General features: G+C 37.8%; 1 protein-coding gene across 1 annotated transcript; it reads right to left on the bottom strand.

The window, feature by feature from the left end:
• Positions 1–131: 131 nt before the first annotated feature.
• Positions 132–6,201, bottom strand: LOC149174509 (shaggy-related protein kinase epsilon-like). Its single transcript, XM_089420873.1, has 6 exons — positions 6,008–6,201; positions 912–954; positions 717–824; positions 557–640; positions 338–440; positions 132–232 (listed from the first exon to the last, which is right to left on the bottom strand). Exons 1-6 carry the CDS (start codon positions 6,199–6,201, stop codon positions 132–134), a joined length of 633 nt encoding a protein of 210 aa, XP_089276999.1.
• Between the last annotated feature and the right edge of the window lie 11,222 nt (positions 6,202–17,423).

The raw sequence follows: 17,423 nt of genomic DNA, 5'->3' as shown, positions 1-17,423 counted from the left end.
TCTTTTGGTACAAATTTGGTAAAATGCTCGATAGAGTGGCCTGAAATTTCCTCAAGTATATATTCTTTATGTTCCATATTCCAAAAAAGAACGCACTATTAGCAATCAGAAATCTGCATGAGGCCATCGATTTATGCCAAATTAGCCGAAAATGGGTTGAGGTGCGAGCATTGCTTTCTTGCATGCTTAGGAATCAACGTTTGAAGAATCTCAGGAGTAGCTCCCTTAATTTATGCAAGAGAGTTCTAGCATAATTTAATAAAAACAATACTATTGATAAGACAATCATGGAAAAACCAACATCAAGCCAAAAACAATAAAAGCATCATGTTCTTACCCTGTGATTTGAAGATGAATAGAAGGGGTAGAGGGCGGCCATTGGGCAAGCGAGCATTGGGATCTCGAAGCTCATCGAAGAAAGGGTTTATACAAGATTCAAGCTGCAACAGAGTAATTGAATTTCCATGTCTCATTAAAGAAACATGGAAAACAAAATAATATGAAAGATGGTACAAAATAAAAACTTAAATCCATGTTATAAAATCTCATTACTTACCGCAGTGCCACGAAGGTTTGGGGAGTACTGAAGAAGTCTGGAAACTAGATCTACAACTTTTAGAGGTGTGCGTTTGTGGAAAATCTGAGAAAACAAGTCTATCAATTTGTAAACTTACTAAGAAAAGGGAAGTTATGAAATATTTAATGAAAATGAAGACAAGTGAATGAATCTTATGCCAAGGGCGAGCCTTAATTTGTGGAAACCCAAACTCATTATAATTAGGATTCATACATTTGACTTCCTCACTAGTTGGAGTTCCAAGGATCTACAACCATAAAGACACAAAAGCATTGTATAAGCCCCAATAATCTCCAACTTTATGTCATGTACGACTCTACTTTTTTATAACTACAGTTTCCCCATCTCTGATCATTTCACGTGTACAATTACAAACACTGTTATAACAAAACTATTTTACATTAGATAATACAAACACTGTAATAGATGGTTTTGTTTCAAATAAACTAAACCTTGTGATCACCTTGTCATCCTTGATCTTCATGGTGTTCATCTCTCCAAACTAAACAATTTTTGGCAAGAAAACCAAACAAAGGAAAATGAAGAAAATAATTTATACAAAATCTGGTAAAATAGACATATTTTGCTATCTTTATAAGAGAAAATAACAACATCGATCCCCACTAAAAGTCACCAACAACCTTCTGGTTAACATCATCAGAGAAATGCATTGGACATGGGCAATAATATGAGGAAAATCATGTTGCCATGGATTGCACTGAAAAAAAAGGGGCATATTGTCACCATATGGCATAATAACAGTAAAGAATTTAGGGTGTTTACCTTTAAAAATAATGATTTCAAAGAAAGGTCACATTCAATTTCTACAACGACTATTTCTTGTCATCCTCAAAACAAATCTTTTACAAATCTCTCTCCCTTTGTTTTTCAACTCGAAGACAGAATCAAAGGCAACAATTTGTGGATTTAATGAACTTATATAATCCTTCATGGATTCTTATGCCTGAAATAAAACATAGAAGAAAGGGAGTTGAATCCCCTTTCCCACAACAACAACTGCTTGAGAAACTGTGTGTCATTAATAAGTAGTATCAATCAACTCCATTTACAATAGCTTGACAGGAATCAGGCATGTACGCTACTTGTCCTTATGCTCCAGCCTGCTTCCCACCAACTCATATTTTTGGAGCCAAATTAAATTGTGAAAATACACAATGGAAGATTACTTAGAGTAGGGCTAAAGAAGGACAGGCAATGGTTTCAAGAGTAATATTTACTCAATTTGAGAGAGGAAGCAAAATATTACCTATAGCAAGGGGGTTGGAGTTCCCAAGTTTTGAATAGCTCCACTTAGGGGGGGGGCATCTAATAAACTCAGACACTAGCAACATACTTTCTTTAGGGTTATCAAATGTGATTCCAACATACTTTCTTTAGGGTTATCAAGTTTTGAATAGCTCCACTTAGGGGGGGGCATCTAATAAACTCAGACACTAGAAACATACTTTCTTTAGGGTTATCAAATGTGATCCCAAATCTGACATCTAGTTCTGTAATACCTTTCCTGCCAACAATGTATTCATATGGGATCAAATTCATACCATCCCAGAATACAGATACAATGCAACATTATGCAATTGTGTAATATGCAACCCTTTCATACAATGGAACATGTCTCTACACCAATTCAAAAGCTTGATATCTTTAAGTTCCAAATGAATCGTTTATCCTTTCTGAGGTGACAAATATCTCCTCCTGGACCTCCAAAACATCCCTACATCACCCACGTGCAGGGTTGAGAATTTGCACCATGACCAATTTACCAACCAATTCTGGGTGCTCATACAAAAGTTGTTCCACTGCCAGAAGTTTCAACCCTATGCCCTTGAAAATTTCCATGTCAACCCCAAGAAGCATAATCTTGCCCTCATACTGATCTGAAATGTGGAAAATTAGATTGTTCCTTCTCTCCTTGGCAAGAATAATTAAATGATGCTTCATGCAACTTTGTTAATTAGTTGTTCATTATGGATGACTTCACCACATGTGACATTAACTATAAAGAACTTTAAACGAAAGTTATGTAATCAACAAAACATTGATGTTGATGATAGAGTTCACCCCTCCTAGGCTATGTCTTCGGGCCCTGCGCAAAAGGCTAGGCCGCTCATATTTCAGTGAATAAGAGGTATGCTACATTTGCTGCCACAGTTGCAGCTATTTCCCTAGAATGGAAATGCTCTTGGACAGAGAGTTCTCACAACTTCACATGGACATTGTACCAGTGAATTTTTCAATTACAGTAAAACAAAAGAGTCTTAAATTACAAAATCAAACCTCTACTGAAAATGGGAATATATCAACAAAAATGAGAATACAAATTAAACCTCCCTCAACTTGACATAGGAGTCAGATTGTCTCTATACTAAAATCTAGAATTTCAGCTGCTTCATTCACTGAAAGGACCCTGTCAGTGTCTCCGGAGCGCCTTGAAACCCCTGTCTAGGCTTTTGAATCACTCCATTTGGTTTCCGTATGACACCGGAAAGCCCAAAACTGACTGGCTCATGACTTCATGCTTCTCGATGCCTTGATCTGGCACAATGTTTCTCTACCTTCTGCGCTCAAATCTGAACTTCAACTCTTGTAATCGAATTAAGTATGCTGCATCCTCTATTGCCTCCCGAAAAGTTTCAAGAAGAACTCTCACACTGAATATGTGATCTCTACAAGTGTGTCCTATGTTTTAAACATTTGAAGCATTTATAGGATGGATGAATAATTCATTACATGGTGCAATTAGATCTTTCGATGCTTATAAATTATGGATATAGTTTAATAACTATATAACAAAATATGTGAACAACACATATTGGTTTGGCTGAATGAAAGGTTCGGTGCTAACAAACACCATAGAACATTAGTTTATGTTCTAACTTTGGCGCATAACACAACACATTTAACCAAAGTTTCAAACGATTCTGACTGTCATATTTTGTGGCCATGGGGATACTCGACAGTTATGTCACTCCTTGTGGCATTAGTTGTAAAAAACCAACTTCGCGTTGCGGTGAGACCCTCCATTGGAACGGTGGTAAGATGCTGCTTGGTTGACATTCCTTCAAAGACGCTAACTGGATGTACCTCCGGTGGTCTCGACCTGCTCCACGGTGCCACCTCTGCGCTGCTACTAAACTGCCTGTTAACCTATGGCTTCGATGGTGCTTACCTCCCGACGGTGATGGCGTAGCAGACTTGGTACATCCGGCGGTTTCGCTATTCCTCATTGCATTATCTCTGCCGCAGTCACACAAGTTCTAATGCTTCTAATCTGACCAGATCCATGTGCATGCAATCTTGCTGCCTTATCTCACGATGTCGGTGCAATATCATGAATCCTCCGTCGATGAATTGGTGCTAGAATATCTCCACCTTTCGCCGGTCTCGAACTATGCCACAATTCCACCTCCGAGCTGCTTAACTGTTGGCATACTTATTCTGGTGGCTTAGCATGTTAGTACAGCAGTGATGCTGTGGCATATCTCCATGGCACAGTCGTAATTCCCTGGTGGTTATGTTGGACTGCTCTCCAATGCCTTCGTGTAGCTGACTCAGTACACCTCCCGAAGGTGATATCATGTATGCCTCCGTGGTGGAACCGTGCTATATTTGGACTACCTCCGCGCTGATTGGACCACAAACTTCCACATTGAATTGTTTGTTGTAACAATTTTTTATAGTCAATTACCATAACGTTTGTTCACATTTCCGCTACCAAACTTAGTTTTGATGCAGCTACCATGCATATAGTTCATAACTCCGTGATGTAGGTAGATTATAACTATATAAACAAATTTGAAAAATGTGCCATACACTTTGCATATTGTTCATAAACTATGTCTTTAGGTCGTTTAATGCGCCCACCATGGTCCACTTACTATACATGCACCCACTTTGCATTGTATAGTTTTTTAAGTTTATAAAACTTGACCATAGTACATGTAATATTTCCACCTTCGGTTATGAAATATTGCTACCATAATTTAGTACCTTAGCTAAAAATATGCACACATTATAATGTTTTGAAATCATTAACATTATTGCACCTAATCAACATCTGCATCTTACCATCGTTCTTTTTCAGGATTTAGGAGATGAAGTTTTGTGTCCCCTGCATTGCAAAATGTCACATGGCTGACAAGGCCCACTACGACACCTCAACTTTGACAGATGATTTCTCCATCATTCGAATTCCAAATGAGAAACTGTAAGAAACATTGGATTCAGAGAGATGGACACTTGATTTTTATTTTCGGGTTGATCTGGGACTGCCCATTTCTACACAAGTCAATAACAAATTGCTACATGGGACCCTCTTGGTCGTTAAGAAAATTTCGACTTAACTTACAAGATCCATTTTGGATCACACCTTCCAACATAAAGAAAGTTTGGACCTCCAAAAGTTTTATTACCAACATGAGTAAAAATGCATTAGATACAAACAACATCTAGATCCTAGTTACAGACTCGACTAGGTCTACTGAAAATTTTACAGACACTTTTTACATAAAGCATGAAATCTGTCTAGTTCAAATCTGGAGACTTGCATTCCTTAGCTCTAGGTGCTTTTACTCTATTGATGTTGATGTTATCTCTCGAGGTAGCATCAGACATTTGCTCATCGAATGCCCTTTCAACTTGCAATGTCGACAAACTCATTCTTTGGAGTTTGTGCTAGCTGCCTTTTTATTGGACTTTCTCGTACTTTGTCTATATGTTGTGGAGTCCTTGTCTGCCTGCAGTAAAATCTTCCTTGGACACTTCTTTACTTGCAATGTTGTGTCATCTGTATGTGGTTTAGTCCTTACTGCACCCACCTTTTTTATAAATGCCTTCTGCTTTCGACATTCTTCTACACAATGTGAATTACTACCACAAAATTTACATGGGTAAATCCTCTTTATAACTTTTAACATTAAGTTTTTACTTGAGGAATCACTTTCTGAATCACTGCTTGATTGATTAAGCTGCTTACCTTTTTGGTCCTACAGCGTTTTTGGCAACAATTTAGGATGTAGAGACCAACATCGATCTGCAATGTGACCGCTCTTCCCGCAATAGTCACATATCGATTGGTCGAAGCCTAAGCCTTCATACTTTGACCTCTCCTGTACTGAAATCGGTTGAAGTCTGCCCTGGCCTTGCTTGCCAAGACCTTGTCCTTCCTGGTAACCCATCTTCTCCATGAGCTTCTTACCCATTCCTTTGGTATGCTTTTCAAATGCCCCAATTTCCTGCTCACTGGAAGACTCATTCTTCTCCAAGTCCTTTCTGAGTGAGGCTGCTGCATAAGAAGTTTCCTTATAAGGCGAGGAAAAACTTCTGATAGATTCTTCTACCGACTGACTTTTTGGAGTCGCGGATAACAATGTACTATCTTCATCATCCAGATGAAGAGGTGAGACTTACTTTGTCCTTTCAGTGGATGAACTGTGAACTGATGGACTATTTATCCTACGACTCTTTTGCAACACTTCAATCTCTGTCTGGAGTTTCTGCTTGTCTTCCTCCAGAGATTTCACCATTCGCCGCAAAGCATCATTTTTCAAAGCTTCAACCTTTGTCTGGAGTTTCTGCTTGTCTTCCTCCAGAGATTTCACCATTTGCCGCAAAGCATCGTTCTCTCACTTGAGCTGCTTGGAACTCTTTTCCATTCTTGCACTGGATGAGAACCTACTCTGATACCAAAATATGATTTGAAATGCGGAAAATTAGATCATTCTTTCTCTCCTTGGCAAGAATAATTAAATGATGCTTCATGCAACTTTGTTAATTAGTTGTTCATTATGGATGACTTCATCACATGTGAAATTAACTGTAAATAAAAGTTACACAATCAACATGATAGAAACACTGATGCTGATGATGGAGTTCACCCCTCCTGGGCTACGTCTCTGGGCCTTGCACAAAAGATTAGCCCGCTCGTATTTTAGTGAATAAGAGATATGTTACATTTTTTGCCACAGTTGCGGCTATTTCCTTAGAATGGAAATGCTCTTGGATAGAGATCTCTTGCAACTTCACATGGACATCATTTGTTAATGAATAAGAGGTATGTTACATTTTCTGCCACAATTGTGGTTATTTCCCTAGAATGGAAATTCTCTTGGACAGAGAGATCTCGCAACTTCACATGGACATTCTACTAGTGAATTTTTTAATTACAACAAAACAAAAGAGTCTTAAATTGTAGACTCAAACCTCTACTGAAGATGGGAATATATCAATAGCAATGAGAATACAAATCAAACCTCCCTCAACTTGACATAGGATTCAGATTGTCTCTGTACCGAAATCTAGAATTTTGGCTGCTTCATTCACCGAAAAGACCTTGTCAGTGTCTCCTGGGTGCCTTGAAACCCATGTCTAGGCTTTTGAATCACTCCATTTGGTTTCGTATGACACTGGAAAGCCCAAAACTAATTGCCTCATGACTTCATGCTTCTCGATACCTTGATCTGACACAATGGTTCTCTACCTTCTATGCTCGAATCTGAACTTCAACTCTTGCAAACAAATTGAGTATGCCGCATCCTCTGTTGCCTTCCCAAAAAACTTCAAGAAGAACTCTCACACTGAATACGTGATCTCCACAAGTGTGTCCTATGTTTTAAACATTCGAAGCATTTATAGGATGGATGAATAATTCGTTACATGGTGCGATTAAATCTCTCAGCGCTTATACATTATGGATATAGTTTAATAACTAGATAAGAAAATATGTGAACAACGCATATTGGTTTGGCTAAATGAAAGGTTTGGTGCTAAAAACCAACATAGAACATTAATTTATGTTCTAACTTTGGCGCATAGCACAACACATTTAACCAAAGTTTCAAACGATTCTGACTGTCATATTTTGTGGCGCATTTCCCTTGGCCGGATACCCGACGATTATGTCACTCCTCATGGCATTAATTGTAAAACACGAACTTTGCGTTGCGGTGAGACCCTCCATTGGACCGGTGGTAAGATGCTGCTCGGTTGACATTCCTTCAACAACGTTGACTGGATGTACCTCCGACGGTCTCGACCTGCTCCACAGTGCCACCTTCACGCTGCTACTAAATTGCCTGTTGACCTGTGGCTTCGATGATGCTTACCTCCCAACGGTTATGGCGTAACAGACTTGGTACATCCACCAGTTTCACTAACCCTCGTCGCATTATCTCCGACGAAGTCACACAAGTTCCGGTGCTTCCAATCCGGCCAGATCCCTGTGCATGCAATCTTGCTGCCTTATCTCATGATGTCGGTGCAATCTTGATGAATCCTTCGTCGATGAATTGGTGCTGGAATATCTCCACCTTCCGCCAGTATCGAACTGCTCCACGGTGCCACCTTCGCGCTGCTTAACTGTTGGCATACCTATTCTGGTGGCTTAGCACTTTAGTCCCGTGGTGATGTTGTGGCATATCTCCATGGAACAATTATAATTCCCTGGTGGTTACGTTGGACTGCTCTCCAATGCCTTTGTGCAGCTGACTCGGTACATCTCCCGACGATGATAACATGTATGCCTCCATAGCAGAACCGTGCTATATTTGGACTGCCTCCATGCTGATTGGCCACCAATTTCCGTGTTGAATTGTTCATTATAACAATATTTGTATAGTCGATAACCATAACGTTTGTTCACATTTCCGGTACCAAACTTAGTTTTGATGCACCTACGATGCATATAGTTCATAACTCCGTGATGTATGTAATTTATAACTATATAAACAAATTTGATAAATGTGCCATCCACTTTGCATATAGTTCATAAACTATGTCTTTAGGTTATTTAATGCGCCCACCATGGTCCACTTACTATACATGCGCCCACTTTTCATTGTATAGTTTTTTAAGTTTATAAAACTTGACCATAGAACATGTAATATTTCCACCTTCGGTTATAAAATATTTCTACCATAGCTTAGTACCTTAGGTAAAAATGTTCACACATTATAATGTTTTGAAATCATTAACATTATTGCACCTAATCAACATCTGCATCTTACCATCATTCTTTTGTAGGATTTAGCAGATGAAGTTTTGTGCCCCTTGCACTACAAAATGTCACATGGCTGACAAGGCTCGCTACGACACCTCAATTTTGACAGATGCTTTCTCCATCATTCGAAGTCCAAATGAGAAACTGTAAGAAACACTGTATTCAGACCGATGGACACTTGATTTCTTTTTTCGGGTTGATATGGGACTGCCCATTTTCTGCACAAGTCGATAACAAATTGCTACTTGGGACCATCTTGGTCATTAAGAAAATTTCGACTTAACCTACAAGATCCATTTTGGATCACATACTTTGCCTTCAACTCACTAATCCACCACTCGGTATTAGCAAGCCTCAATACACCCTCAAGTTGACTCATATGTATGCCCACAGGCAAAATCTTGATCCCCACAGTGCGCCCATAATACTCCAGGCCTATATACCTTGTCTTGGACTCATACTCCAATCCCAACATCTTACTGCAACAAGAAAGAAAGTGCCTCACATAATCAAATGTATGGAACCCAATCAGATCAACATTGACCAGAACCCTCAGAATCTCTTCACGCACCGAAAGAGTGTGGTAAATCTCAGAGGAGGGAAATGGGATGTGAAGGAAGAAGCCTATCTTCATCTTATTGAACCTCTTTCGTAGAAATGTCAGAAGAAGCATGAGATGGTAATCATGGATCCACAAAGAATCCTCATCAGGGCTAATGACCTCCATGACCCTATCAGCAAAGATTTTATTAACAGAAAGATATTCTTCACCAACAAACTCTTCAAAATATTCTTCAAAAGACCCAGCAAGGGTGATCCATGTAGTGCCGAGCAAGGGCGATCTAGATAGTGCCGAGAAAGGGCGAGGTTAATCTGTTGTGTCGCCGGTTGCGATTTTTATAAATTTTAACTAAATTTCTAACCAACTTAATACCAGTCGAATCAATCGGATTGCTCAAACTATTTTAATCGTCTAACACCTAAATCAAGGGCCCACGAATTTACACATAACCTTAGAGGAGAGTTGATTTCAGAGAAAAACGTTTTACGACATAATTATTTAAATTATATTTTGTATTTTTAAAATTTGATAAGTTTTTCTATATTTATCTTCTAAATTTATATATTTTATTTATTTTTTGAAAAAATACAGTGATAAAAACCTTCCCAAACTAGAGTAATGAAAAATCAAAATAAATAGTTTTATGAAAGCCATATCTTTATATTTATATGAAAACCACATTTTTATATTAAAAATAAAATTTATGTATTTTTTTAATTATGTTTTCATTCTGATTAAAACGTTAGAAAACAAATTATTATTATTATTATTTTTTAAATTAAGAAATTAAGATTTAAATATTTATTTATTAAGTTTACATAAAACCATGATATTTAACTTTTGTACATAAAGCCAAACAAATTTATTGATATAATACCTAACATGATTAATTGATGCATTACCCCGTGGCTTTCCACAAAGCTCTTTACAAAGGCTATTGTTCTTTACAAAGACTATAGTTCTTGTTAGGTCACCTTCTAGAGAAGATTTGCATAAATTTCTAGGAAGTTCATATGAATGCACTTTCCACAGTAGTCACGTGCTTTACAGAGTAGTCATGTGAATATTCGACCGTGGGTCCCGGTGTGAATACCCAAAAGCATTACAATAACTGAATTACGAATCATATTTAACTAAAAATTCGACTAAATTCGACTAAATCAAACATATTACCGTATTTTCGAATTTATTTCATCGATACAACTGAATTTGGTAACTATGGTTTGAAGTAAAAAGCACCAACAAATTTGGGGTAAATGGACACAAATCTAACACAATTCTACTATTTGTATACATTATTAAACATAAAAATATATAGCACATCAGAATTTACAGTGTTAACATTATTAAACATAAAAATATATAGCACATCAGAATTTACAGTGTTAACAAATTTCAATGTATAAATCAATGCATATCAAATGTTTTAAAAAAGATTGTGTAAATTACAGAAATCTAATATCATATGTTAAAAGATTTTAGATTGATTTATGTGAAAGAAAATATTTAAAAGTGTAAGAAAAAGTAGTTAAGTTTATTAAAGATGATGTAAATTTGTTAAAAAAAGTAAATTTAGTAATAGGAAAAAACAATTATATAGTTTATTTCAAGTTCTCATAAGGTTAAGGGAAAGTATATTTATAAATTTTGCACAAGGTTTATTTAGTGTTAAATTGTTGCAAGAAAAAATTTCATTTGAAGATGAGTTGGGTGGTAGTTAGCAAGACTGACATGGCCAAATCATTCAGCTAAGTCAATCAATTCGAGTTGGTGGGCTAGTAGTAGAGTTGTGTTCTAGTTGGTAGCTAAGATCTAGCTATTTAGTGGCATTATGTGTAGTGTTTGACAATTAATTGAGCTCTAGTCTATAATAGAGTCAGTTAGGAGTCCAGTTGAGTAGTGGAACAATTGTAAACTCAATTGACTCTCAGTTAAGTAGTTCATTTACTAAAAACAACCCTAGTCATGCATGAAATTGAAATTTCCTAGTGAAGTTGGAGAGAAAATATACATTGTAATTATCATTGTATACTAGTGAGCGTATAATGTTTGCATGGAGTAGGTGAGTTAATTTCCTCAGGAATTGTACAAGGAAATAGGAGGAAGCAGGAGGCCTATTTTGGCTAAGTGTTGGCCAAATCAGATTGAGGAGGAGATCAATACTATAGTGCATATTGATCTACATGCATTGAAGCAGTCATTGAAATAGATCATTGTTCTCATATGATATAATAAAAACAAAGGAGAGGTTTTTCCCAGTTGAGTTCCCAAGTAAAAACTTTGTGCATTGTGATTGAATGATTGCATGTGTTTTTGTTGTCAGTTTTCCTTCCGCGGAATTTAGTAGAAGAAATTTTTGTCTATTGATTTCAGTCTAAATTCATTAGCAACTGCAAATTTAGAGTTATTTTTACATGGTATAAGAGTCATTGAAATCTACATAGAAAATAGGTTCATGATCATATCTCAAATAAATTTCGAATGTTAGAGTTTGTGGTGCATGCATTTATTTAGTGAAGGAACAATGTCTTTCAATGGATTGAGGCTTGAGTATGCATTGGAAGGAACTTTGAATTTCTGTTCTTGGAAAGATAGAATGGAAGTTGTGTTGGATGACAATGGAATATTAGAATACACACAAACTAATATTCCAAGACCAACAAAATTTGATGCACAACAATTGGCTCAGTGGAAGAAAGATACATCTAAATCCAAAAGGATTATCTGGTGGGAGTCAGAGATCACATGGTTTTGAATTTGCATGGAAAGGAGACTACTTATGCAATGTGGAAAACTCTCATAGGGCTATTCGAAAACAATAGTGATGCTAGGAAGCTGGCATTGAAAGATAAGCTCAGGAAAATTCGAATGAATAAAAATGAAACTTTTGTTCAGTACCTATCTAGATTCACTCAGGTGAGAGATGAACTTGGAGGAGTTGGAGAGATTGTACCACCATTTGAACTTGTGAGCTTAGCAGTCCTTGGTCTTTCGAAATCCCCACACAACTATCAAGATTCAATTAATGGAAGAGACAACCTCCTATATTGGGAGAGACTTTGGTCTGACTTGGTGTAGGAGGAGATTAGAAGAAACACTAGAGATGGAGTCTCATCTAGAACTGATGAGGAAGAAAAATTTGCTTTAGCTAGAAAAGGAAAGAAAGCCAAAGGAAAGAAGGCCCAAGGCAAGGCATAATATAGCTAGAACCATGGAAAGAAGAAAGACTTCAGTAAAATTAATTGATTTCACTACTATGAGTATGGATATTATGCAACCAAGTGTCCACACAAGAAATCTAGTAAGAAGCCTGCAACACGAGCAGGATGAGATGATCTCACATCAGAATTCAAGTTGGATTTCACCCTCATTGCTTAAATGGCAAGTAATGTTTGAGTTAGTGTATGGTACTTAGAATCTGGTGCTTCATTTCATATGACAGGAAATAAGGTGTTCTTCAGTAGCTTAGAGGAGAAGGACATACAATTACACATAAATCTTGGAGATGATGGAAGGTATAGTAACAAATGGATTGGCATTGTCACCTTTAAGAGTCGGGATCCCATCTTCACCTAAAGACTTTAATATTTGTGCTTGGTCTAAAGAAAATTATAGTTTTTGTAGTTGTACTCGAAGACAATGGATATTATGTGGTGTTCAGTAGAGGGAAGTCATATCTCAAGCATGTTGAAACTGCAAAAGTGATTAGGTAAATTATATGGGCCTTAATTCCACTCTCCAGCTTATTAAAATCAACTTTTCTCACATTTATTGACATATTTTATTCTATTTTTCTTAGTGAGAAGGGTCAATGTGAGATGTTATGTCATGTGACCTAATGCGCATTAATTGTAGGATTTGGAGTAGTTATGGGCTAATTTAAGTGCGGGAACTCGAACTAGACAAGAAAGAGGGATTTTAGGAGATTGGGTATCCCTTCTTAACTCATGAATCACTCGAATATTCCTCCACCAGATCTGATCAGCTCAGAGTTACAAGCATCCAAGCCCACTGAGTTCATTGGTAGCCAAGCCAGTGATCGTTCAAGACAAGTCAATCTCGAGTTTGGGAGCCAAGCCTCCCTAATTTTAAGGAAGCTATTGATAGCTTCAGTTGTATAAATAATAAGGCCTAGGGCCTCATTAGGATTGAAATTTTATTGTAGCCAAGAGGCAATTTCGAGCTAAGATATTGTGACTGTTATTCTCATGTTATTTTTGACATTTTGGTGATGATGAAAAGAGTTTCTTGGATCCAAAACTGAGTTGACTTAGAGGGCTGAAGCTCTTGGCTTAGGGCCCAACCCTAGTAGCATAGGTTCAATTTTTGTATTTGTATCCTTAGATTTGAATCATAGATTAGCTACTGAAGTTATCTCTGTTTTGTTTAATTTATGAGTCTTTGAATGATTGGTTAGTTTTTCTTCCATTAGTTGGAGAAGTAGATTAGTGTTGAAGTAGTGAAAGAAAAGACTTTAGAAAATCTTGTAATAGTGGACCTCATCCTCATCTCCTCATGGATCATGGTTTGAGGGCCCCACTCCCAGAGCCCCAGAAATAAATTTATCTTTTGGTTATTACATAGCTTAGGGTTTCTTGTTGAGTAGACCATTGTTGACGATTTCTTAAAAGAACATGAAATTTTCATTTTTGTTTCTTGAGTTTACTGTAGATTAGAAAGCATTCCATTCCATATATTTAAGCCATTAGCCATCAATAAATTAGTTTCTCAATCTTTTCCATATTTACATAAAGTTGTGCATGAATGAAGAAAAGAATATGTATTGTTGCAGGAGTTTTTGATCTACAAGGAGGAACTCATTCCACCAGCCTCATCTAAGTCTTCAATTTAGAAATGTAAATTTTAAGCTAAACAAGTTGATATTTTGCAGAGGAGGAAGGTACGGGAAAACTAGTCCAAAATGGCATTGAAGGTTATGGAGGTCAAGTTGAAGGCCTACCCTAGGCTCTAATCATCATTTCTGCCCAAAACAATCTAAAACAAGCTGCTATAGGGTTTCTTGTAGTTGCTACAGGATTTCCTATAGTTACTACAGGATGTCCTGGTTCATTACAGGAAACTTAGCTGAAATTTGTATGAAGGTAGTGAAGGTGAAAGAAAGTGTAGGGGAGGTGTCTAGTTAGATGTAATTTCTTCCTTCCTTTCTATTTGACATTCAATATATAGATGCAATTCCCGATTTCCTTTGGTTTTGCATTCAATAGATAGTTTTAATTTATGCTTTCTTCCATTTTACAAATAGTTCTGAAAAGCCCTAAAAGAAAAAAAAACAAATTTCTTTCATGGCTCACAAGAGTAGAGACAACTTCAGATTATTTTTTCCAAATACCCCCACACCATCAAACAACCAACCTTCCCTCTTCTTCGATGGATGTGACCTAGAGGACCCATTAGGTGAAAAACTAAAATATTTGAAGAGCCTTTTGGGGAAGAAGAAGAAGAAACCATTCCACCAACCTACACCATGGCTGAAAATACAAATGGGATTGAAAACAGAAATGAAGCTGAAAAAAATCTGAGGATGATTTTCCCATCAGAGAAATTAATGGAGATGCTAGGATGAAAAACATAAGCCCCTATTCCATTCCTCACTTCCATGGCTTAACCTTAGAGGAACCTGATACATTTTTGTTCGAGTTTGTTGTCATCTATAGAACTTATGATTATACCTTTGACGACTATAAGTTGAAGTTGTTCCCATCCACCCTTAAGGATGCAACCTTATGATGGTTTCTGGGTTTACCTGGGGACAACATCACTACCTGGGCTCAATTGAAACAAGCCTTCAATAACAAGTACATGGATTATTGTAGGTCCAAAGACATCAAAGAGGAAATATTTAGAATGACATTGGTTCATGATTAATATTTGGAAGATTATGAGGAAAGGTTCCAACTCAGCTACAAAAGGGCCAGATGCACCCTCGATATTGATTCACTCAAGTTAGTCCTTCTTAGAGGGATCATGGAAGATCTCCTAAAAAACCTAAACATGCTATCGGGAGGGGACATCTACCAGTTATCTTATGATGATATCAAGACAATTTTCAAAAATCATTCTCGGGTAGCTAGAAAGAAGGGTAGGGCTAGTGAAGATTTGGCCATTTCATCCTCCTCCAACACATCCATCAAAAGTGAAATTGGGAGCATGTTGGAATAATTTAAGAGTGAAATGTTTCATACCCTTGCTCTACAAATGGACACCATGCAGATCAAGAGGAAGTAGGAGGAAGCAGAAAGAGACTTAGCTGTCTTTTTCCCTAGATGCACCAAGAGGCACCCTAGAAATGAATGTCCATTGAATCTCATAGGGAGCTGCTCGGTCTGTGAGGGAAACCACTCAACGGACAAGTGCCCTTCTCTACTTGGATTGAAAGTTGTTTATGAAGGAACTGAAGGTGTGACTGAACAACTCTACTATTTCAACCAAAGGAGGCCTCAAGGACCTCGACCATACCAGCAAGGCATGCAACGAGCATCCTATTCATATTACAACCCTAACCAAAATGCATACATTCCCACTTAGTGTCCTCATTCTCATCCTTCATGGTCCACACCTTATCCCTGGTCTTTTGCACCTCAATACCATTCCCAACCTACCAATCAATCATTTCAACCATATGCTCCCCCACAACCTCAATGGAATACACCATCATAAGGATGGAGGCCCCCATACAACCAATAGCCATCCTCACTGCCTCCACCTCCATCTCAACCACATCTCCTTCACCCTACTCCACCTAAGAAACCTTAGATGTCTGCTTAGCCAAATCCAAACCCGAACAAGAAGCAAGCACAATAGGTCTATAGTGGAGAGACATTTTACCCTGCCTATGCTATGGAAATTCAAGAAATGAACCTCAGGTATGGAAGAGTGCTTCCAGATAATCAACCTCCATCTCCACCTGACGAGCTTGAAGAGGAAAGGGGAGAGAGTGTTCCTCAAGCCAATCCACCACCTTTTCCTCAGAGACTAATCCATCCTAGCCAACACACCCTAGAAGAGGCTGAACTTTTGGGTGAATTAAAAACTTGTGTGTTAAAATCCCACTCCTCCATGCTATCAAGGATGTCCCCATCTACAACAAGTTAATCAAGGAGAAATGCTTCAAACATCCTGGGAGGAGAAAGAAAGACACCCCTACCATTAATGTCATTGGACAACTGTTTAACTTAAGGTTGAGGAGAGTGATTTTCCTGAAGTATCTAGACCCTAAATGTCTTGTGGTAGATGTGCACATTGATGGTATCATTATCCCCCATACCTTGATTGATCTTGGAGTTGCCATCAATGTGATGACTAAGGATACTATGCTTAAACTGAATCTCCAAGGATCATTAAGGAAGACCAAAACAATCTTGAAGCTTGCAGATAGATCCACAGTAGCTCCTGAAGGAGTTGTTGAGGATGTGATGGTTTCCATTATTTCCTGGGAATACCCTGATGACTTCTTAGTTCTCCAACCTAGGACCAAGTTCAATGGTTATCCTCTCATCCTTGGAAAGCCATGGTTAGGAACTGCTGGTGCTTACATAAGTTACAGGCTGGGAATATGACCATTAAAAATGGGCATTTGTCCAAACAATTGGTCTTTTACTCTTCTACTCAACCATCTCTAGAGCATGACTTACCCTTATGCTCGGAAGAGGAGGAGGAAGATGAATTCTACTCTGCTACATCTCACCCAATCCGTACCCTAGATTCTACTATAGGAGGGGGGAAACCCGATGAAGACAACCTAATTGATCAAATCCTCCAGAATCATCCCCCCAACACCATGTGTCTTGATGAGTTAGTAAAGAAAGCTGAAGATAACCTTGGACTGATATGTGCCTAGATGAATCAAGTCCTTCTCATGTCAAGATGATCAAATTTTGTCCAGCTAAAACATTGCAAATCAACATTTCTCACTTTTCACATCAGAAAAAGGAGTTATGTGACATGCTAAGAGAACATCTTGATGCCTTTGCCTAGAGTTATAAGGAAATGAAGAGAGTGCACCCTTCGGTGTGTACTCACCATATTTACATCAAGGAAGGTTGCATGCTAGTGCACCAACCTCAGAGGAGAATTAACCCAACCCTCAAAGATATATTTAAAGAAGAAATGAAAAAGTTGTTGGATGCAAGGTTCATTTACCCTATCTCAGATAGTGAGTGGGTGTCTCCTCTAGTTCTAGCCCCAAAGAAAATGGAAAATGGAGGATCTATGTGGACTACAGAGAGTTAAACAAAGCCACCAAAAAA

This window comes from Pinus tabuliformis, chromosome 4_1 (assembly GCF_031772625.1).
Source record: "Pinus tabuliformis cultivar Carrire ecotype Pingquan chromosome 4_1, CPIR1, whole genome shotgun sequence".
Lineage (NCBI taxonomy): Eukaryota > Viridiplantae > Streptophyta > Pinopsida > Pinales > Pinaceae > Pinus > Pinus tabuliformis.
The sequence above is the reverse complement of the archived record's forward strand: the minus strand, read 5'-3'. Positions and strand labels throughout refer to the sequence as shown.

Coding starts and splice junctions, on each gene's coding strand:
- LOC149174509 (XM_089420873.1), bottom strand. CDS start 6,201: ATGGTGAAATCTCTGGAGGAAGACAAGCAGAAACTCCAGACAAAGGTT. Junction 825..911: donor TGATCAGAGATGGGGAAACT/GTAGTTATAAAA, acceptor TTATGGTTGTAG/ATCCTTGGAACTCCAACTAG. Junction 233..337: donor ATTCATCTTCAAATCACAGG/GTAAGAACATGA, acceptor ACTCTCTTGCAT/AAATTAAGGGAGCTACTCCT.